General features: G+C 42.1%; 1 protein-coding gene across 3 annotated transcripts in view; it reads right to left on the bottom strand.

Annotated features, from left to right (window-relative positions):
• HEBP2 (heme binding protein 2) overlaps positions 1-14,655 on the bottom strand; it is a 36,635-nt gene extending 21,980 nt beyond the window's left edge. For 2 of the 3 annotated variants that reach the window (XM_089676233.1, XM_089676231.1), the window contains exons 1-3: positions 14,611-14,646; positions 8,124-8,216; positions 433-571 (exon numbers count right to left, since the gene is read on the bottom strand). In XM_089676233.1, coding sequence (XP_089532359.1) covers positions 433-571; positions 8,124-8,210 — 226 coding nt within the window. In that variant the 5' untranslated portion in view covers positions 8,211-8,216; positions 14,611-14,646. Of the gene's footprint in view, positions 1-432; positions 572-8,123; positions 8,217-14,610 lie in introns of all 3 variants that reach the window. The other variant, XM_089676232.1, reaches the window with a different exon arrangement.
• Positions 14,656-23,834: the final 9,179 nt, after the last annotated feature.

Genomic DNA, 23,834 nt, shown 5'->3' with positions numbered 1-23,834 from the left:
TCACTTTACAGAATATATAATAGGACTTCTTTGCAATATTAAAAAGAATAATAAACAATGAATAGCAGAAGAGGAGGAAGGAAAGATTGGATTTGGGGTTAATCATGAAACAAACATTAGGAAAAAAAAGTACAAACACAAAAACAGTATTACTTTCACTTAACATTTTTTTGCCACACTATCAGTTCACAGAACATGTAATCTGCTTTAGTTTACAGACCAGAAGTGCAACTGTAAAGCTGACAATGTAGATCTCGTTGGGGTGGAGTGTTGGAGTGCACTCAACAAGGGGGAATCAATGAACTCATACAAGCATCCAGGACACATGCATACTGTACAAGGTCCTTAAGTAATTAACTCAGCATATTCAATTAGCAATTTTTTCTCTTCCTAATTAGTGCATTAATAATGTATGGATTGGAGGGTAGTTACTTTTTTCATTGTTTCCTTGAATATAGCTGAAGAGACGCATGAAGCCTGTGCTCACTGCGCTGTCCCATTCTTTCACTGACGACACCTCAGTGTTCACCCACTTTGCAGGTTCATATTGTCGGAGTTCATAATCAGAAGACTACGAGACAAAAAAAGAGATTGACTCATTACACATTTGCCATAAGATGTCTAATAAAACAAATAAATACAAAAAACTTTGCAGATTTAAAAGGAAACCAGTCAGGAATGAACATTTATAGGAATCTGATATGAATGAATCCGATTCTGGTATTGGTGCTGATAATAAGCATTTGGAAGAGTACTTGTACTGGAGCAAATGCTCCAATACCTAAAACCGATACCTTTGCGGTGCAGTTTGAGCCCATGCAAAATGAATGGGCTCAAATCTCACTGCAAAGAATCACATGTGATTTGAACAGGAATGTGATATGATTGCTGTCTCAATCACATGCAGTGTCTCCCCCACCGCTTCTATGTGAACCCAGGCTTGTTATACTGACTTCAGCCTGGGTTCACACAGGAGCGGTTTGGGAAACCACATGTGATTCGGACAACAATTGCACCACATTCCTGTTCAAATCACATGTGATTGTTTTCAGTGCGATTTGAGCCCATTCATTATGTATGAGCTCAAATTGCACCACAAAGGTATCAGTAGTTGGTATCAGCGAGTACTTGAGCACAAGTACTTGTACTCGCCAGTAAAAAAACAGGTATCGGTGCATCCCTAAAAAAAAACACATTGCAGCTCACACAAGAGAGCACTATGATACACATCCTCAGTGCACATAAACACTGTGCTGTGAATGGGCCCGTTGTTTAATTTCATGCAACCCTGACAATGCCTTTTTTATAAGACAATGTTTTGAGTGTCTATTATTAGTACTGAGCTCAGTTAGAACATAGGATGGCTTTACAATCTGCTCTCACAAATGGGGAGAATACAAAAAAACAATGATAAAAAATGAAATCCCTCACAGGTAAGGCTGCAATATTATAACAATTTAGGAGTTGAAGTTCTGATTATTACAGATGGTATAGTTAAAGGAAACCTGAGGCTGTCATTGCTGACCTGCTTCAGAAAACTCTAGTTGTCATGCTGATCTTCTGACTTCTATATTATTAGTAAGTGAATTAGAACCAACATACAGCAAATGAAATCAGACTAATGTCAGAACTCTAACACCCCGGTCACATCAAGCCCGACTTTGAAATCGTGCGACTCACAGTGAAGTCGCACAATTTCAAAGACGGGGGACATGCTGATTTGATGTGCGATTTGCAAGATATCTGACACAGATGTCTATGCAAATTGCACTAAAAGTAGTACATGTACTACTTTAGAAATTGGTGCGGCTCCAACCAAGTCGGAACCACACCGATTTGATGGCTGTAATTGCGGACAATAGGGTGCGACTTGGCATACGATTTGCAAGTCGCAAGTACGACCGGGGTGTTAATCTGCATACTTGTTCAATGCTGTGTTGGTCACAGGGAGTCATCAGCATTGAATGCCTTCCCAAGCACTCTTCAGTGCCTGTGATTTCAAACACTGGTGGTTAAATGCACTGTGATGTATCTAAAAGCATTACTCACAGAGCAAGCTGTTGAACTGACAACTCTTTATTAAAAGAAGCAAGGCCTGGAGAGATAGCCAGTTACAATGGTCCCATGATCAGCCCAGTTAAAAAGATGTTAGATTACATTCTAAGGGCTGCGGGGGAGTCTCAACATCACAATAGTAGTCTGAGCCACATGCAAGAAGTGCATTCCTGTTGTGGCAGTACTAGACTGATTGGTACACAGATCACATCAGGCATCCCCTGATGAAGTCTCGTGGTAGTGATGTAAAGTGCAGGGCAATCTGATAGCATTAAGCCGCACACCCGGAAGTCCACGAGCCACCATTTTGTGAGTGACCAGGGAACCTGATCACTTAAGGGAACAGAAGGCTGTTTACTGTGGTGCTCCAGTTGGGCACTTTTTAATGTGAGTGCAATATAATTTTTGTTAAATACTGGTGGGAAATGTTTACTCTGATGGTATATTATTTCTGAAATTTCGAGGAAATATTGTGTATGAATTAAGAGGATGGGAATGAATTGAATTACAGTTGTGACCAAAATTATTCAACCCCCAATGCTGTAAAGGGGTTTAGGGACTATAGTGTACATTTGGAATTGTATTCAGAATCAAATCCTACAAGGACGTTGTAACTACCCAAATGCAACTAAAATGACATCAATTGTTTATGTAATACAGTAGTAAATGGTTCTTATGTGGTTTCTTCATTGCCACAATTATTCAACCCCTTAAAGACTACCACTCTGAAGAACAGAGGTTCATACAGGTGCTTTCCATCAGGTATTGAAAACACCTGTGGATGTCACCGAGCAGCAATCAAGCATAATAAGCACCAATTAGGCAGCTTTAAAATGACTGTGATACTCAGCTCCTTCTAGACATTTACTGGTGTGGTTACAAACATGGTGAAGGCAAGAGAATGGTCCAGGAAGACAAGAGAAGAGGTGATTTCTCTTCACAGGAAGGGCAATGGCTATAAGAAGATTGCAAAGATGTTAAACATACCAAGAGACACCTTAGGAAGCATCATTCGCAAATTCAAGGCAAAGGGCACTGTTGAAACGCTACCTGGTCGTGGCAGAAAGAAGATGCTGACTTCGACTGCTGTGCGCTACCTGAAGCGTAGAGTGGAGAGAAGTCCCCGTGTGACTGCTGAGGAACTGAGAAAAGATTTGTCAGATGTGGGTACAGAAGTTTCAGCCCAGACAATAAGACGCACACTGCGTAATGAAGGCCTCCGTGCCAGAACTCCCAGGCGTACCCCCTTGCTGTCTCCAAAGAATAAGAAGAGTCGACTGCAGTATGCCAAAAGCCATGTGGACAAACCACAAAAGTTGTGGGATAGTGTTCTGTGGACTGATGAAACAAAATTAGAACTGTTTGGGCCCATGGATCAACGCTATGTTTGGAGGAGGAAGAACAAGGCCTATGATGAAAAGAACACCTTGCCTACTGTGAAGCATGGTGGAGGGTCAATCATGCTTTGGGGCTGTTTTGCTTCTGCAGGTACAGGGAAGCTTCAGCGTGTGCAAGGTACCATGAATTCTCTTCAGTACCAGGAGATATTGGATGGAAACGTGATGCAGTCCGTCACACACCTGAGGCTTGGGAGACGTTGGACCTTTCAACAGGACAATGATCCCAAGCATACCTCCAAGTCCACTAGAGCATGGTTGCAGAGGAAAGGCTGGAACATTTTGGAGTGGCCATCGCAGTCACCAGACTTAAATCCGATTGAGAACCTCTGGTGGGACTTAAAGAAAGCAGTTGCAGTGCGCAAGCCTAAGAATGTGACTGAACTGGAGGCCTTTGCCCATGAAGAATGGGCGAAGATACCCGTAGATCGCTGCAAGACACTTGTGTCAAGCTATGCTTCACGTTTAAAAGCTGTTATAACTGTAAAAGGATGCTGTACTAAGTACTAAGATTGAATGTCACTTGGGGGTTGAATAAAACTGATAATGCTGTGAGCACAGAAAAGACATTTGTGGTTATTTCATTATAACTGTTATGTTATATTTGTCTGACCTACAAGTGCCTCTTTAATGTAAATGTAAGCAAGATGACTGAATGATCAAAAGCAATGTCAAACTGGCCAAAACACTCAATTTCAGTGGGGGTTGAATAATTTTGGTCACAACTGTACATCAGGGACTGGAGGCTGGAGAGTGCAGGAGGCTATACCAACCCTGGTTAAAGGGAAAAGAGCTATTTGATCTTATAGGTCAAATACAGGAGGTGAGAGCAGGGGCGGACTGACAACTCATGAGGCCCCCGGGCAATAGGGGATCATGTGCTTGCCCACACTCAAAGCACAGCCAAAAAAGCCTATAAAAAAGGTACCAGGGGCATTTCCTGGGGCCCCCTACTAACCCCGGGCCCTCAGGCATTGCCTGAGTGCTCAAATGGCCAGTCCGCCCCTGGGTGAGAGTATATACAGTGGGGATCAAAAGTTTGGGCACCCCAGCTAAAAATTTGTATTAATGTGCATAAAGAAGCCAAGGAAAGATGGAAAAATCTCCAAAAGGCATCAAATTACAGATTAGACATTCTTATAATATGTCAACAAAAGTTAGATTTTATTTCCATCATTTACACTTTCAAAATAACAGAAAACAAAAATATGGCGTCTGCAAAAGTTTGGGCACCCTGCAGAATTTATAGCATGCACTGCCCCCTTTGCAAAGCTGAGTCCTGCCAGTGTCATGGATTGTTCTCAATCATCGTCTGGGAAGACCAGGTGATGTCAATCTCAAAGGTTTTAAATGCCCAGACTCATCTGACCTTGCCCCAACAATCAGCACCATGGGTTCTTCTAAGCAGTTGTCTAGAAAACTGAAACTGAAAATAGTTGACGCTCACAAAGCTAGAGAAGGCTATAAGAAGATAGCAAAGCGTTTTCAGATGTCAATATCCTCTGTTCGGAATGTAATTAAGAAATGGCAGTCATCAGGAACAGTGGAAGTTAAAGCAAGATCTGGAAGACCAAGAAAAATATCAGACAGAACAGCTCACAGGATTGTGAGAAAAACAATTCAAAACTCACGTTTGACTGCACGATCCCTCCAGAAAGATCTGGCAGACACTGGAGTTGTGGTACACTATTCCACTATAAAGAGATACTTGTACAAATATGGTCTTCATGGAAGAGTCATCAGAAGAAAACCTCTTCTACGTCCTCACCACAAAAATCATCGTTTGAACTTTGCAAATGAACATATAGACAAGCCTGATGCATTTTGGAAACAAGTTCTGTGGACCGATGAGGTTAAAATTGAACTTTTTGGCCGGAATGAGCAAAGGTACGTTTGGAGAAGAAGGGGCACAGAATTTAATGAAAAGAACCTCTGTCCAACTGTTAAGCATGGGGTTGGATCAATCATGCTTTGGGGTTGTGTTGCAGCCAGTGGCACAGGGAACATCTCACGAGTAGAAGGAAAAATGGATTCAATAAAATTTCCGCAAATTTTGGATGGTAACTTGATGCCATCTGTGAAAAAGCTGAAGTTAAAGAGAGGATGGCTTCTACAAATGGATAATGATCCTAAACACACCTCGAAATCCACGGGGGATTACATCAAGAGGCATAAACTGAAGGTTTTGCCATGGCCTTCACAATCTCCTGACCTCAACATAATTGAAAATCTATGGATAGACCTTAAAAGAGCAGTGCGTGACAGACAGCCCAGAAATCTCAAAGAACTGGAAGACTTGGGCAAAGATACCTCAAACAAGAATTGAAAGACTCTTGGCTGGCTACAAAAAGCGTTTACAAGCTGTGATACTTGCCAAAGGGGGCAGTACAAGATATTAACTCTGCAGGGTGCCCAAACTTTTGCAGACGCCATTTTTTTGTTTTCTGTTATTTTGAAAGTGCAAATGATGGAAATAAAATCTAACTTTTGTTGACATATTATAAGAATGTCTAATCTGTAATGTGATGCCTTTTGGAGATTTTTCCATCTTTCCTTGGCTTCTTTATGCACATTAATACAAATTTTTAGCTGGGGTGCCCAAACTTTCGATCCCCACTGTATGTATGTCAGTGGAGGATTTACACATTGGTGGTGATAATGAGCACTGATTGAAAGCAAGATCTGCACATTTTTATTAACTGATGAGATAATAATCACATACAGTATCAGTATCAGGACAATTTTCTGTATATATATATATATATATATATATATATAGTACTTAAAGGACTCATTTATAAGTTATGGTTAATATTTTGGGTATTATCACAATTTAATGTATGGTAACACAAGTTTCACTAATATGAGTGCTCAGCATAAATGAGTACACCTCTTTTGAAAAGTAAGATTTTAATTAATATCTCAATGAACACAAGGACAATTTCCAAAATTTTGACAAAACTGAGTTTTAAAGAATATTTGTTTAGCTCATTACATGAAAATAAGGTTAATAATATAACTTAGATTACAAAATCTTCAGTTTTACTCAAATGAGTTGATGCAAAAATGAATACACCCCTACTACATCTAGTATTTTGTATGACCTCAATGATTTGTAAGGACAGCACCAAGTCTTCTAGGCATGGAATGAACAAGTTGCCGACATATTGTAATATTGATCTTTTACCATTCTTCAAGAATGACCTCTGTTAGAGCCTGGTTGCTGGATGGAAAGTGATGCTCAACTTGTCTCTTCAGAATTTCCCATAAGTGTTCGATTGGGTTCAGATCAGGAGACTTACCTGGCCACTGAATAACTTTCACCCTGTTCTTCAGAAATGCAACCCTACTGTCTTAGATGTGTGTTTTGGATCACCGTCTGTTGGAAAAGTGCATGACGATCAAGGGCACTGAGTATTGGTAGCATCTTCTCTTTCAATATAGAACAGTACATCTGCAAATTCATGATACCATCAATAAAATGCAGCTCCCTGACACCAGCAGCACTCATGCAGCCCCACAGATGGACGCTGCTACTACCATGTTTCACTGTAGGCACCATGCATTTTTCTTTGTACTCCTCACCTTTGCAACGCCATACAATTTTGAATCCATCAGTTCCAATAACATTTATCTTGGTCTCATCACTTCAGAGTACAGAGTCCCAGTAGTCATCTTGTTTTTCAGTATGGGCCCTGGCAAATTCTAGGTGAGCTTTTTTTGTGCATGTGCTTTAGGAGAGGCTTCCTTCGTGAACGACACCCATGCATGCCATTCCTCTGCAGTGTAGTTTGGATTTCTACTTCTTTAGCTAACTGCAGTGAACCTCCATTGGGATTTTCTTCAACTCTTCTCATCAGAAGACGCTCCTGTTGAGGTGTTAACTTCCATGGTCGACCTGGATGTCTCTGTGAGATGGTTGCAGTTCCATCTTTGTTAAATTTTTGTATTACTTTTGCTACAGTATTCTGACTGGTAAAGCTTTGCTGATCTTCTTGTAACCTTCAGCTTTCTTGTATAAAAAAATGTTTTTCTTTCTCAGGCCTTGTAACATTTCTCTTCCATGTGGTGCCATTGCTGACAGCATGAAATGGCAAGGGGTTTTCTTTGTTAAGTAACGCTCTTCTATAATCAACGGTCTGCTGGATCCCTGTTTAATGAATAATTGGACTCGCCTGTAGTTGAATTCTTGTTAATTAGGATTTTGTTGTCTAAAATGTAGCTTTGCTCCTAAGACTTTCATTGGGATGTATTCATTTTTGCAACATGGTCTTAAATGAATTTGTTAGGAAAAATATTTTTTGTGTGTTCAAATTAGCAAATCTTGTTTCAATGGCTCACATTTGTGGGAGTATTTTGCAGTATAGTGTCCCAGAGAAAAAGTTGATTCTGAAAGGAAAGTAAAGGTTTTCTGACTAATCTGTTGGGGTGTACTTATCTATGCTGAGCACTGTATGTATAAAAGGTATATGGAGGTAAATGGCATATGATATTAAGTGCTATACATGACAGCACTGCACTTTGTTAATATTGGACTTGAGTACAAGTATCAGTACTTGTACTCGCCAGTAAAAAAACAGCTATTGGTGCATCCCTAATTATTATGTGTTGGTGGATAGATATCATAAAATAATTAGGATGCAAGCAATTTCTGTAGTTTAAAAAACATACATGTGATTGTACCTGAGTTTCCAAAGCTTTCCACTTTGGGTTCTCAATTCCAGAGGAAAATAACACTTGTTTCATCGTCTTAAACATTTTTGGCTGAAAGAAAAAATTATATATGATGATAAATGCTGTAAAAATCTGAAAAATTACACTCAACACAAATTACATCAATGTGTAAACTAGATAATGGAAATAAAAGCCATATTACAGCAACAGGAGCCTTTATATTTAGTTGTATAATTTGGTAAGAGCACATGGGTAATCTGACTAGGAATATGCATTGTTTGTTCAGGTGTAGTTCATTCACTTTAGGATGAGTAAAGTTCAGCCAGTATAGAGTCTAGATGAGAACATGTGTCTAGTCTAAACATTTATTAAAGTGACTACAACACAAGTTCAGGTGCAGAATTTTGAGGATATACAGGATCTCTTCACCAGATGTGTGAATCATCACATCCCCGACAAAGAGGTCTTGCTTAGCTTTGAAATGTTTTACTTGCACTGTGATGAGATCGCTTTCATAAATGTTTGGACTACTGGTTATGGATCCAAGGTCTGCTAGTGACATACACTATATTGCCAAAAGTATTGGGACGCCTGCCTTTACAAGCACATGAACTTAATGGTATCCCAGTCTTAGTCCATAGGGTTCAACATTGAGTTGGCCCACCACTTACAGCTATAACAGCTTCAACTCTTCTGGGAAGGCTTGGAATGCTGATGTCTTAAGAGTTCCCTTCACTGGAACTAAGGGGCCAAGCCTAACTCCTGAAAAACAACCCACACCATAATCCCCCCTCCACCAAACTTTACACTTTTCACAATGCAGTCAGGCAAGTACCGTTCTCCTGGCAACCTCCAAACGCAGACACATCCATCGGATTGCCAGACAGAGAAATGTGTTTTGTCACTCCAGAGAATATGTCTCTACTGCCCTAAAGTCCAGTGGAGGTATGATTTACACCACTGCATCCGATGCTTTCCATGGCACTTGCTAATGTAAAGCTTGGATGCAGCTGCTCGGCCATGGAAACCCATTCTATGAAGCTCTCTATCCACTGTTGTTGTGCTAAACTGAAGGAGGCCACATGAAGTTTGGAGGTCTTCATCTATTGACTTTGCAGACAGTTGGAAACTTCTGCGAACTGTGCGCTTCAGCATGCACTTTTCCCCACTCTATCACTTTACGTGGACTACCACTTCGTGGCTGAGTTGCTGTTGTTCCCAGTGGCTTCCACTTTCTTATAATACCACTAACAGTTGACTGTGGAATATTTAGTAGCAAGGAAATTTCACAGATGGACTTATTGCACAGGTGGCAACCTATCACGTTACCATACTTGAATTCACTGAGCTCCTTAGAATGACCCATTCTTTCACAAATGTTTGTAGAAGCAGTCTGCATGCCTAGGTGCTTGATCTTGTACACCTGTGGCCATGGAGGTGTTTGGAACACCTGGATCCTATGATTTGGAGGGGTGTCCCAATACTTTTGGCAATATAGTGTATGTTCTTATCTATGCTGATTCCACTCAACCTACCAGCAGTTGCTATAGAACCTTCTTACTCTAGCCATCACCAGGAACAAGTGCAATGAGAACACATCAAGTAGGGTACACTAAGGGCCGATTCATGCATTGCAGCATACTGCACTGCGCTGAGTTGTGAAAAATGGTGCATGTACTTTTTCACAGCAAATACCAGCAGTTGGATCCAGTGACTGGCACGACATACACAAACCTGTCAGCCTTTCCATTGTTAATACCAGCTGAGCATACACTGGAGTTCGATAGTGATTACATTGGCTACAACTGACGCAGGCCAGACAGGGACAGTCAAAGGGCCGGATGTGGCCCAGGGGCCGTACAATGTCCGGGCCTGCTCTGGAAGGTCCTAATGGATGACCTTAAAGTGGTTGTAAAGGCTGCTTTTTTACCTTAATGCAATCTATACATTAAGGTAGAAAACCTTTACTGTGCTTCTCTCCCCCAGCCCGCCCCCCATACTTACCTGAGCCTGATCTCGATCCAGCGCTGTGCACAAGAGCAGCAGCTCTCTCCCTCCTCATTGGTTCTTTGGCCATTGACTCCTGCTGCTGTCAATCACAGCCAGTGAGGAGGGAGCAATGGGCAGAAGACAATGGACACAGAGCTGGCTCAGGAGCGAGCACACATGAATACCCTCCATAGCAAGCGGCTTGCTAAAGGGCACTTGGCAAGGAAGATGATCCAGGAGCACCAGTGGGGGACCCCAGAAGAGGAGGTCCTGCTCTGTGCAAAACTATTGTGCAAAGCAGGTAAGTATAACATGTTTTTATTTTTTAAAAATCTGCACCTTTACAATCACTTCAAGTGTTATAATGAGCGACACAGAGCTGGATCCAAGTTACAAAGTTACATAGTTAGTCTGGCTGAAAAAAGACAAAAGTCCATCCAGTTCAACCATAGAAAAAAAAGTTATAATCCTATACCCACAGTTGATCCAGAAGAAGGCAAACCCCCCCCCCCCCCCCCAGCAAAGCATGATCCAATTTGCAACTACTGGGAAAAACATTCCTTCCTGATCCCCCAAGAGGCAATGGGATATTCCCTGGATCAACTTTACCTATAAATGTTAGTATACAGTTATATTCTGTGAACGATCCGAAAGAAAAATTTAAATATAACAGTTCTTACTCAAGTCATTCTATTGACAACTCAAAAAAAAGTTTTGGCTGGAATCAGGCTTAAAGTTCAATTCCAGGCAGCTAAACTATTATCCCTTGGAGTGAGGCTGTGGCTGCCACTGCAAAGGTTAATACCACTTTTTGTCTATGGGAGCGGAGAAACAATTTTACTGATCCTCGGCTTCCCTGGCAGAAGGTGCTCCCCCATGCTCTGGTGGTGAACTGTCCCCCAGTGACATCATGTCCATTGTAGGGCTATGGACCCTGCTCTGGTCTTCACGACTTCAGGACCCTAGACTGGTGAATCATAAGGGAGAGGAGGCTGCAGGGACTGGTCTAGCTGAGGGGGGGAAAGGAAAATTGGATAATTAATTTTTTTCTTTGTTCTTGTAGATCAAAACAGGCAATTAGCCCTTGAAGTGCAGCCTCTCTGCAAGGGATTGTTTTTTAGTTGCCCAAAGTTGGCATTTAAAATGATCAGATGTTTATACACAATTCATAGGCACACTCCATGTTCCTGGAAGCATATGTTCATTATTATCTGCCACTATCACATGTGCAAGGATTGCATTTCAAACCCTTCAGAAATATTCCACAAATGCCAGAAGAGAAACACAAATGTCTGTGTACTAACCTATATACATAATCCAATTAAAAGGGCCATGTTACATTTAATTTACCGCTGGTGTTAAAGTGACTCTGTCACCACATGGAATGTGTACTCAAAGAACACCCTGTAAAGGATCAGGCTTTTTACATACCCTTCCAGCAGCCGGTGTGTTGAAATGCTACCACGTTGCCTCTACCCAGTATTTGACACTTCAGGTTGGTTGAATACCTCTTACCCCTGCCATACACTTTGGTTCTTCCTATCTCCTTGTATGTCCTGTAGTGAGGTATAAGTTGGCAGGAGGAACCACGGTGTGTGGAGGGGGAAGTAGGTATTCTACGCATCTGGAAGTGTGCAATACTTTTGTGGCCAATAGAGGGCACCATTTTACTACAGAGGCTGACATGGAAATATACAGCCTAATTAAGTGTTCTTGCATGGCAAGACCACTTACTGTTATCTCACATATATATTCTTATTATTATAGCCAAATTTACCACCCTAACTCCTCCCACAGTTTTTACACTACATAGACAGTAATATACTGAAACGTGCGGATTGTTCCCGTTTGGTGTGCTATTACTTTGTGGAACGTTTTGCCAAATGGTTCACGAAATATCGGCGTTTTTGTGGTGAAATTGGTCCCATAGGAATGAATGGCGGAATGTTCAAAACTAGAGTGGGAGCTGAACACAAGAACACTTCACACAATTTCCACAGAAATTGTAGCTTTTTTTACAATGTGATCTTTCAGTGCAAATGACCTTTGGAGATATCTGCATGCAACACAATGTTCAATCAGTTATTAAACAGACATTTCCATTTAGTACAAAATTTTTATTTATTGCAGCTTATCAGTACCAAGATGTGGTGGCTTTTTACCTGGTGTTCCTACCTGTTCTAGGGTGACAACACTCATTTGCTTTTTTGTATCTATGGAGGAGCAGCATTGTCACAGTGGGCTGCTGTCCTTTTCTGGACTAGAGACAACCCCTCTCTCCTCATCTCATATGGGGGAGGTGCTCTGTAGTTCACAAAATATAGCTAGGAAGGCTAATTATATTGTCTGAGATTTCAGTACATCTCAGGAGGGTACAAAGACACAGAATTTCGGTGCGATCATCGGACGTTTTACTGCACTTTCAGAAAACATACATATGAAAATTAAAAAGATGCTGCTACACTTAAATAAACCTGTGTACAAAAAAAGCCATGTGATGCAGCAATCCTAATTGTAAACTAATAGACACAAAGTTATAAAATATGCCACATAGACCGCACATAAATGGTGTATGACACAGAACAGTTATATTGATAATCATAATAACCAATACACATCTATAAAAAAACTTTTAGTGCAGTCCCAGTATGTGCAAATAAAGTGCAGATGTACTGAACCCTTGAACTTTGTATTAAGGTGACAAGTGCTTCGCTGTGCTCAGACTGGTGCCCCACATGGATTTACACTCACCATCATTCCATGACCACCTATCACTAGGTAGGTCACTAGCACTTTAATTGGGACTATCCCAAAATGCCACGTGTTGGTACTCTTTTCCGTATGTTCCACGACATTGCTACTGGTAACCAGTGTGTTATCTCCGGGTCAAGTGGTAAGTGATAACCAGTAATCCTTCTCCGGGGTTACTTTAATACTAGACCTACTCCTCTCCTCCACAAGCAATGTAGTATTATGTCAGCATAGAAAAATAAAAAAAACAGACATCCCATAGTGTAAAACTGTATACTTTTAATATTGGGGATAAATAGTTGAAATAAAACTCACAAAATAAGTGCCTAACCCTCAGCGATGAGTGTGTTCAGCTCTGTTGACTTGTATTGGAAGAAAAAGATGGCCGCTGTGTTCCAGCATGCTTTCCAAAGGGCGGAAGTGACGTCTATCAACTATTTGCTTGTGGAGGAGAGGAGTAGTGCTAGTATCAAACTAGCCCCAGAAAAGGATTACTGGCTATTGCTTACCACTTGATGTGGTGATAACACACTGGTTACCAGTAGCAACATCGTGGAACATACGGCAAAGAGTACCAACACGTGGCATTTTGGGATAGTCCCAATTAAAGCGCTAGTGACCTACCTAGAGATAGGTGGTCATGGAATGATGGTGAGTGTAAATCCATGTGGAGCACCAGTCTGAGCACAGTGGAGCACTTGTCACCGTAATACAGCGTTTACTATCAAGGATTCAGCACATCTGCACTTTATTTGTACATACTGGGACTGCACTAAAAGTTTTTTATAGATGTGTATTGGTTATTATGATTATCAATATAATTAACTGTTCTGTGTCATACACCATTTATGCGCGGTCTATATGGTATATTTTAGAAAATATAGATAGCCAGAAAATGAAAACAAAAGCAGACGTCACATCTAAAGCCTAGTAAGCTGCAAAATATAATTTGTTTTTCTTTTTGGTGTTAAATATCCTTTAATACAGTATATGCAGTAAATGCTTAATGTGTTTGTAAACTCTAACTATACATTTCTCTCATTTGCTCCCTTTTGGTCTGTTGAATATACAGTTGAAAGTGTTCTATTATTTCTGTTTGACAAGTGCAAAAAATATCTGGTCCATCCAGCCAGAAATCTTGTGAGCTGATAACCTCCTGTACTCTCTGCCCCTGGACTGTAACCAGTTAGCATCGTTCCCTGTTATTTCCTATAAAACAGCTCCCCCCTGGTATAGAGCCAAGAGGGAGGTGTTATGTAGTCCTAACAAACTCTCTGCCCTAGGGTGACAATGATGCTCAGTATAGTTCTATAAATGAAACATTTGGACGTCAAGAACAATAATAAGCTGCAGGAACATTTTAGTGTGTGTAGTAAATCTAGTGTAAATGTTTCATACACAGCATATTTGTCAGCACAGGACGGGAAGAGACTTATTTACAGAAGTTCCAGGTTAAAATAAAGGGAAGAAAATGAATGCTGACATCGCATCTAAGGAGCAGTATACTGTAACACTGTCAATTCTTCTTCGGTTTAGATGTAGAAGATACACTTTAACTTTCTGCTAACATGACAAATACAACTACAATATAAACAACAACAATCTGAAAAGTTGCAAAGAGGATCTCAACAGCAAATGCTCCAGTCTCGGATCTGTCCCTGGAAATCCCAGGCTGTTGTCATTATGCATAGACATACACAACCCCCCTGAAAAGTATAGCCGAGTGTAGTGTGTGAGGTCTGACCTGCAGAGATGACACCAGATGAGATCGCTGCTGACAGTGGCTGGGGCTGTGGGCGGGGCAGCTGTCACTGCGGTCTTATACCTAGAGCGGAGGGGGCGGGGCCTGTGGGGTTAGATAAGCTCTGCTTTTGTAACTGAGATCATATATTGCTCTTTGCATAAGACAGGCGGGGCCCCACCATTCTTCTGTGCCACTGATGTAGGACATTGAGAACAGAGAGAATGCTTTGCAGGACAGGAGAAGGACTGACTGTGCACTCTGGTGTTGTGGGATCCTTAGTAACTGATGAAAGTATGAGAGCAGATCACAGGGGGTATTGTAAACTGAGGGTGCCCCCCCTCTCCCCCCTGTAGGAGATACGATTTTTTGGCATTGCAGGCTACTCTGACCCCCCAGATGATTCCAGCTGTGAAAGTGGGTTATGTATGCTTATGCAAGCAAATGCTCAGAGTTCAGTCGGAGTTCAGTGAGAGATCATGAAAAATGTCATTGGGGCTCATTCACTCCAGCCCACACACTTAGCGCCCACGCACCATGTTTTTTTCTTTTTAAGCCTGAAAACACCCTACTTGAAATATGCCTCTAAACACTCTCATGTACATGGGACACAGGATGACAGAGTTGCTGATACAGGCTGGAGAACAAAACGGTATAAGCAGCATTTTGTACGCTCAGTGTGCATGGACCAGGGGCGGACTGACTATTTGGAAACTCGGGCACTGCCTGAGGGCCCGGGGTCAGTAGGGGGCCCCATGAGATGCCCCTGGTACCTTTTTCATAGGCTTTTTTGAGTTTGGGCAAGGACACAGGGGCCGCATGATCCCCTATTGCCCGGGGGCCCATGAGTTGTCAGTCCACCCCTGGCATGGACCCTGCTTGCTGGTGTACAAGGGGGAATTTAATCACACCACATGTCTGGCGTTAATCTATCTTGTTAACGTATTGTGCCAAATTCATGAAGCATTTGCAACACTTTTAGCTCTGACAGCCAAAGCCGTGGAATAGGAGTACCACCAGTCCTCCTGTATGGGGCCCAGGCAGATGGGTGAATTTGATGTGTCTGGGGAGGGTGATCGGTATGGCTGGGTGGCAATTACTGGAACCAATCCCCTTTATAGCTCTGCAGCAGCTGAAAGCTGGCTTCTTCTCCTCTCCATCCCGCTAGCTTTCAGCTGAAGCAGAGAGACAGGGGATCAGTCCCAGTAATTGCTCCCTCCACTGTACCCATTACCCTTCCTGTGCATCATACATTTCCCCCTACTGCCCAGGCCCCCCTGTGTGCCCCCCACCCCCCACAGCACTGCCAGCTTCCCCCCTCTCCTTTTCAACGGCAACTGAAAGCACACAATAGGATCCCTCAGGATGAAAAGTGGGGGAAGAGTCCTGTAAATATGTCACATGTCTTGAATGAACACAATGATTGATCAATACTGATCACTCACTGTGTTCATTCATAACTGGTTTTTGTTTTGTTTTTTTCCTTTTGGGGGGCCTTTCATAGTTACATAGTTTGTCTGGCTGAAAAAAGACAAAAGTTCATCCAGTTCACCATAACAAAAAAGTTATAATCCTGCACCCACAGTTGTTCCAGAGGAAGGCAAAAAAAACAGCAAATCATGATGCAATTTGCTCCTGCAGGGGAAAAAAATTCCTTTCTGATCCCCCGAGAGGCAATCAGATATTCCCTGGATCAACTTTACCTATAAATGTTAGTAAGCAGTTATATTCTGTGTATCCAAGAAATAATCCACGCCTTTTTTAAAGAAATCCACTGAGCTGGCCAGAACCAACTCTTGAGGGAGTCTATTTCACATTTTCACAGCTCTCACCGTGAAGAAACCTTTCCATATTTGGAGATTCAATTTCTTTTCCTCCAGACGTAAAGAGTGCCCCCTTGTCTTCTGTGATGACCTCAGGGTGAATAACTCTACACTGAGTTCACTATAAGAACCACTGATGTATTTATACATGTTGATCATATCCCCCTTAAACTCCTCTTCTCAAGAGAGAATAAATTCAGTTCCTCTAATCTTTCCTCATAGCTGAGCTCCTCCATGCCTCTTATCAGTTTGGTTGCCCTTCTCTGTACTTTCTCCAGTTCCCCAATGTTCTTTTTGTGAATTGGTGCCCAAAACTGAACTGCATATTCCAGATGAGGTATTTACTAATGATTTGTACAGGGATAATATGATATCTCTCTCTCTGGAGTCTATACCTCTTTTAATACAAGAGAGGATTTTGCTCGCTTTAGAAACCGCAGCTTGGCATTGCATGCCATTATTAAGGTTGTGATCTACCAGAACCCCCAGATCCTTCTCCACCATTGATTCCCCCAGTTGTACTCCCCCTAGTATGAATGATGCATGCATATTCTTAGCCCCCAAGTGCATAACCTTACATTTATCAACATTAAACTTCATTTGCCACATAGTTGCCCAATTACACAGTGCATTGAGGTCAGCTTGTAAATTGGAGACATCCTGTAAGGACGTTATTCCACTGCACAGCTTGGTGTCATCTGCAAAGACTGAAATTATATTTTTAATTCCAGACCCTATATCGTTTATAAATATATTAAAAAGTAAGGGTCCCAATACTGAACCTTGGGGTACACCACTAACCAGGGGCGGACTGACAACTCATGGGGCCCTGGGCAATAGGGATCATGGGGCCCCTGTGTCCTTGCCCAAACTCAAAAAAGCCTAGGAAAAAGGTACCAGGGGCATCTCATGGGGCCCCCTACTGACCCCAGGCCCTCGGGCAGTGCCCAAGTTTCCAAATGGTCAGTCCGCCCTTGCCACTGACAACCCTAGACCACTCAGAGTATGAATCATTAACCACTACTCTCTGAATACCATCTTTTAACCAGTTTTCTATCCATTTACATACAGATTTTTCCAAGCCTGTAGACTTTACCTTACACATTAGCTGTGTGTGGGGAACTGTGTCAAACGCTTTTTGCAAAATCCAAGTATACCACGTCCACCGCCACCCCTCTGTGCAAGGTTTTGATCACCTCCTCATAAAAAGAAATCAGATTTGTTTGACAACTTCTGTCTTTCATGAATCCATTCTGTCTGTTGCTTAAAATATTATTTTCCAGCAATAACTCATCTATGTGGTCTTTTATTAAACTCTCCAGTATCTTCCCAACTATTGAAGTTAAACTAACAGGTCTATAATTACTTGGTAAATATTTTGACCCCTTTTTAAATATTGGCACCACATTGGCCTTATGCCAATCCAGTGATACTATGCCAGTCATTAAAGTGGAGTTCCACTCACCCTGTCAAAAAATAAAAGTTAGCAGCTACAAAAACTGTAGCTGCTGACTTTTAAAAAACAGCCACTTACCTGTCCCTCAGTCCAGTGATGTGTCCCCCGCAGTCCGTTTCACTGGCCGTCCTGTATTCCAGGAGGCTGGCATCTTCAGTGTGGGCACCCAGCTGTGATAGCTTGCGGCTTCACAGCGGGGTACCCACTACACATGCGTGAGTAATGCTGCGCTTCATGCTTTTTTCAGGTTGGCTCGATGGGGCCTCGTGGTTTCTAACAGCAGCCCTGCCGACAGCAACTCATACATGAAATTCAGATAATTCTAAAATGCCGCTTCTACATTGTGTCACATTGAATGTGCCAAATGTAAAAGAGGAGCTTATTAAGACCAACTCTCTTTTGTTGTACAAAGAAAAACTGTCTCAGACAGATTTAGCAGAAGTGTTTCACAAGCATTCTAAAAGTGGTGCTGCATGAGCCAAATTCAAGTACAAGTTCTAGACAGGTCCCATGAAGTTTTCTTTCTTCACCACTTTTAGAATGCATAAGAGACAGTTTCGTAAAATCCACCCACTCTTTATAAATTCCAGGGAGTGTATAGAGGGAGTGTGATACATTGTTACAATTACAACACGTCACACTGTTTTTTTCAGTTATGTTTTATTTGGGGGGAGCTGCTCTACATAGAAATGTATACATGCTGCTTTTTTAGGGCTTGTTCACACCAGCTGGAGCAGGATATGATCCAAATAACACACCCACTCAGAATACATTGTCAAGAATGTTGCATTGTCAGAAAAAACTGAACGTGATTGGTTAGAGAATTGTGTGAAAGATCCTAAAAATGCCATTGTGGCTTGTACACACCAGTCCAAAAGGCTAATATGCATGTCCCAAAATGAAATGTCATTCAACTCTATGCAACATGGTGCAGTGACATGCAGTGCAGTGAGCTGTGCTACGTAAAAATGTAGTTATTTTACACAGCACACACCACTGCACATGTATGGTGTGAACAGGACACATAGAAACCAAGTTTTTTTCCCTAGGTGACCTTGCATTGATCTATGTAGATCAACAGCTCAGTGACGTGACATGGTGTGATAAGCCCTTACCCTTTAAATGGGACAAACGGTGCACAATTCTTACCTTCTAGACCAGGGTCCTCCTACTTTTGTAAACAGAATGCAAGTTAGCTGTCCATCAGACTGTTTCAGGGCTAGACTATGGCCAGTAGAAGTAAAAACATGCCCTGGCATTTGGGGTTAGGGGGAGTAATAAACGCCCCAATCTCAGCAATCAGTGGAAGGGCTGATTTACACCAGTCAAGTCTGTTATTGTGCGTTTAATGCAGGCACGGTAATGTGCGCTGCATTAAGGCAACCTATTTAGTTGAATGGGCTGCCTAATGCACCACAACAGATGTAAAACCATACCTGCCATATTTGTTGTATCACAGTGTACCAAGGCCTAGTAGTCTGTTACTGCAGCACTATGATGTGAACATGCCCTTTTGAATGCCCATCATCAGTGGGAGTAAAAACAATCATCATTGATCAGTCATTATTGTCCCTGCATCAGAGGGAGTAAAAAATGTCCCTGTATCTGCAGCCAGTGGGAGGAAAGGTGCCCTATTATCAATTTCAGTGGAAGTAAAAAAAAGTCTGTGTGATCGGTCAGTGGGAAGAACTTTGCTCCATTATTGGTGACAGTGGAAGTAAAAAAATACACCATGTCATTGGTCATCAGGCATAATAAAATGCCCCTTTCTTAGTTGGAAGGAAAAATGCCCTGTGTCAGTGGGAGTAAATTATAATTATTGGTGTTGTTGGGAGCAATAACTGTTTCTGTGTTAGTGGGCAGAATGGTGCCCCATCGTTTGTGTCAGTGGTTAGTGGTAGAGGGGTGCCTGATCACTGGTGTCAGTGGGGAGGATGGTGTCCCACCACTGCTGTAATTGGGTTTCAGAGAGTTTCCCAGAACTGGCATCAGTGGCACTTACCTCTTCTCAGGTTCCATGTCCTGGTGTGGCTTCTCAGGATGAGTTAATGGCCGGGACTATACAAGCACCATCAGAGCTCCCTCCTTCTTTCCTAATGGAAACTACTACCTTGAAGCTTGTTAAAGAATATGTAAACCCAACATTTCATATTCCTGATATTTGCCTGCTATATCATGTACTTGTATGAAAAAGTCTCATAATCCCTTTGTATTGCTTCCTTTGTGTGAGATACCTTTATGTGAGATAGCTTTCCTAATAAAAACTGACAACACGAGGTATGAGAGCACAGTGTGGTCAGTTTTCTGGCTGGTCACAGAACTCAGCCAGCTTTCCTCTAGTGATCAGACTTGTGCTGACAGCCATTTACTGGGAAGTTCAGTGTTCTGGTGTTCCCCCCCCCCCCCAGCTCCTTATGAAGCTGAGAACACATGGTATGTGATCACCTATAAAAAGGGGGAAAAAGGGTATTTTTAATGTTTTGTATATGTATACACAAATGTGTTGCCTTTTGTTTCTATTTTAAAGTGAATGGGTTGTTTTACAAGGTGAGAGTTCACATAAACTTTGAGTGGTGGGATTTGGAAATTACAGTTTTCAGTGAGCACATTGAACATCAGTGTACGATCAAGTAGGTTCCGGGATCGCAATTGCTATTTATGCTTTCATTCATGTGCCCATGTGGGTCAGACAAACTGTAATGATCTATCTTTGCTTTGGCTAATCAGCCCAATTGTGTGCTGCATGGTTGGGCAGCCTATCTGTCAAAGCTGGCTGTCACATAGACGGAGGAGGACTGATCCCCTTCTGGTTTTATTTTTGCATCAGAGTTAGGTGGGTGTAACTGGACACAAGTCTGCTTACATCCGCCAGTCAATAAAGCTGAATGGAGGATCCAATTAGGTCCACCTGAAAAACTAACAGGCGGACCCGATCGGAACCTTTGTGTGAAAGGGGCCTGCCAAGCGTTTAGGTTGATGACGGTGCTTTTGACATGTTTTAGAATAATAAGAATAAAGAGATTTGGATCTTACTCAGGATCTTACTAGAAATCATAAATGGTGGCTTGTGTAAAAGAAGAGTTGGCACATATCCATCACTGCAGGGCTCTGGTATTATACCAAGATGATATTTGGCATGCTGGAGCATTTTGTTCAGTCTCCAGTTGTTTTCTGCTGATGATGCGTCATATGGCTCTCCTCCTATCTATCCCAACGCTCCTTCAGCGTTACCTATAATGCTGCCACCTCCCCCTCTCTCCCCCTCTCTGTTGGGGTCCCCCAAGGCTCTGTCTTCGGGCCCCTCCTCTTCTCCATCTACACCTCCTCCCTTGGCCAACTGATACACTCCCACGGCTTCAACTACCACCTCTACGCCGATGACACACAAATCTACCTCTCTACCCCTCGCCTCACCCTTTCAGTCTCCGCCCGAATGACCCGCCTACTGAACGACATAACAGACTGGATATCACTCTACTTCCTCAAATTAAACCTTTCCAAAACCGAGCTCCTAATTTTTCCCCCAGTCCCACCCTGCAAGCCAAAGTCCTAGGTGTCACTCTAGACTCAAATCTGTCCTTCCAACCCCATGTCCAATCGCTGGCAAACTCATGCAGACTCCAGCTCCGCAACATCTCCAAAATACGTACATTCCTAACCCCAGACACTACTAAACAACTCATTCACTCCCATATTATCTCAAAACTCGACTACTGCAATTCCCTCCTCACTGGCCTACCTCATCACAGACTATCCCCGCTTCAGTCTATCCTGAACTCAGCGGCCAGACTCATCCACCTTACCAACCGCTCCGCATCTGCCACCCCCCTCTGTCATTCCCTCCATTGGCTTCCGATTGCCCAACGCATTAAATTCAAACTACTAACATTGACGTACAAACCCATTCATAACATTGCCCCAAACTACCTTACCGACCTGATACCCAAATACCACCCAACCCGTAATCTTCGCTCCTCACAAGACCTCCTAATTCCTAGCTCCCTGGTCTCCTCCTCCCACACCCGACTGCAGGACTTCTCCAGGATTTCCCCATCCTCTGGAACTCACTATCCCAATCCATCAGACTGTCACCTACCCTCCATCTCTTCAGGGAAGCCTACCCCACCCTCACCTAACAGCCAATCTCCTCCACTTCTCCCACCACTCCATCCCCCACAGCCACTTCCTCCTGTACCACTATCCCGGGAGGGAGTCCTAGATTGTAAGTTTGAAAGAGCAGGGCCCTCGAACCCCTCGTATATTGTCTTGTTACTGTATTGTCTCATGTACTGTCCCCCACTATATTGTACAGCGCTGAGCAAACTTTTTGGCGCTATATAAATACTGTATAATAATAATAATAATGTCCTTTGTCCTTTTTTCCCACAAATGGAGCTTTCTTTCAGTGGTATTTGATTGCCTGTGTGTTTTTTATTTTTTGCGCTATAAAAAAAAAGCCAACAATTTTGAGGAAAAAACAATATTTTTGATGTATTGCTATTAAACATATCCAGGAAAAAAGTTTAAAAAATCAAATTTCATCATAAATTTAGGCCAAAATGTATTCTGCTACAAGTCTTTGCTAAATAAAATCCCAATACGTGTAAATTAAAACATTTTTTTTTACTAGTAATGGCGGTGATCAACAACTTATAGTGGGACTGCAGGACTGCAGCGGGCATTCTGACACTGGGGGGAACTGACTTGGTGTCACTGACATCCCCAGTGACACCAATACAGTGATCAGTGCTAATAAAAAGCACTGATACTGTATTAATGGCACTGAGCAGGAAGGGGTTACTGTCTGGGGCGATCAAAGGTTTAACTGTGCTGTTTCACATTATCTGCTGTGTGCGTGCTTCACTGTAAGCACACTGCTTTGTATAGCTGTGCTATGTAGAGCCATACGAAGCAGTGTGCAGGAGCTGACAGGGGAGAGAACTGTATTGTTTACAAACAGTTCTCTCCCCCCTTCGGTATTACTCGGTGATCACCAGGTGCCAGCCACTAATCACCGACTGGGACCCGGTGATTGACAGCAGAGGCCGTGAATGGCTTGCACATGACCCCTACCTGGAACTGCAAAATCACATATATATACATGATTTTGCGCACCCGTGCCGCCCTGCAGCAGTATTTTTGCTATAGGTTGGACGGCAAGAGGTTAAACTGCATTCCAAAGACATTCTGGTGGGTTAATTGGCTCCTGTCTAAATTGGCCCTTGTAGATGTATGTATGAATGTAAGTTAGTGATCTTAGATTGTACGCTCCTTCAGGGTTAGGGACTGATGTGAATGTGTAATCAATATGTAAAGCTCTGTGTGAATTTGGAGGCTCTACGTAAGTACCTGTAATAAATAATAAATACATTGCTGAAAATGAGGACACTGTAAATAAGCCTTTCTTAATTTTTTAATTTGAAAAAAAAACAATAAAAATTATTTTCAGGTCTTTAGGAACTTCTGCAAAAATATTTTAACCTACAGCTCATGGTACATTAGCATGAAGAAAGTTTTAATAAAAGAATAAGGAATGCGGTCTATATAGTGTATTAAAGTGACAATATAGGGTATCTCTGGTCAAAAATGTAAATACTCATTTCCACATTGTATTTCAATTATTTCTACTCTACTCCTATAAATATGAATGATCTTGAAATGTGTACATTTTTGACAATCCCTGCACATTTACCTCATTTGGTTCTATGACACATTCATTATGTCCTGTGAGTAGGCACTGCTGTGTCACACATTTCACAAAACCTGCCTTCTGAATTAAAGAGATGCTGAAAGGTGGAGTTTCAGGAGGTGGAGTCAGTACAATAAATGCTTGCAGGCAGCAAGGTACCATGGGATATGTAGTTCTTAGAAACTGAAAGAAAACACCAAAGGAGGATTTCAAATAAGCTAATATTTAAAAATCAAATTTAACTATTGTTTGTATTGTT

This window comes from Staurois parvus, unplaced genomic scaffold (genome assembly GCF_062004578.1).
Source record: "Staurois parvus isolate SC_StPar_1 unplaced genomic scaffold, SC_StPar_1.0 ptg000165l, whole genome shotgun sequence".
NCBI classification, from domain to species: Eukaryota; Metazoa; Chordata; class Amphibia; order Anura; family Ranidae; genus Staurois; species Staurois parvus.
Note: the sequence above shows the minus strand (reverse complement) of the source record. Positions and strands in the feature narration are given on the sequence as shown.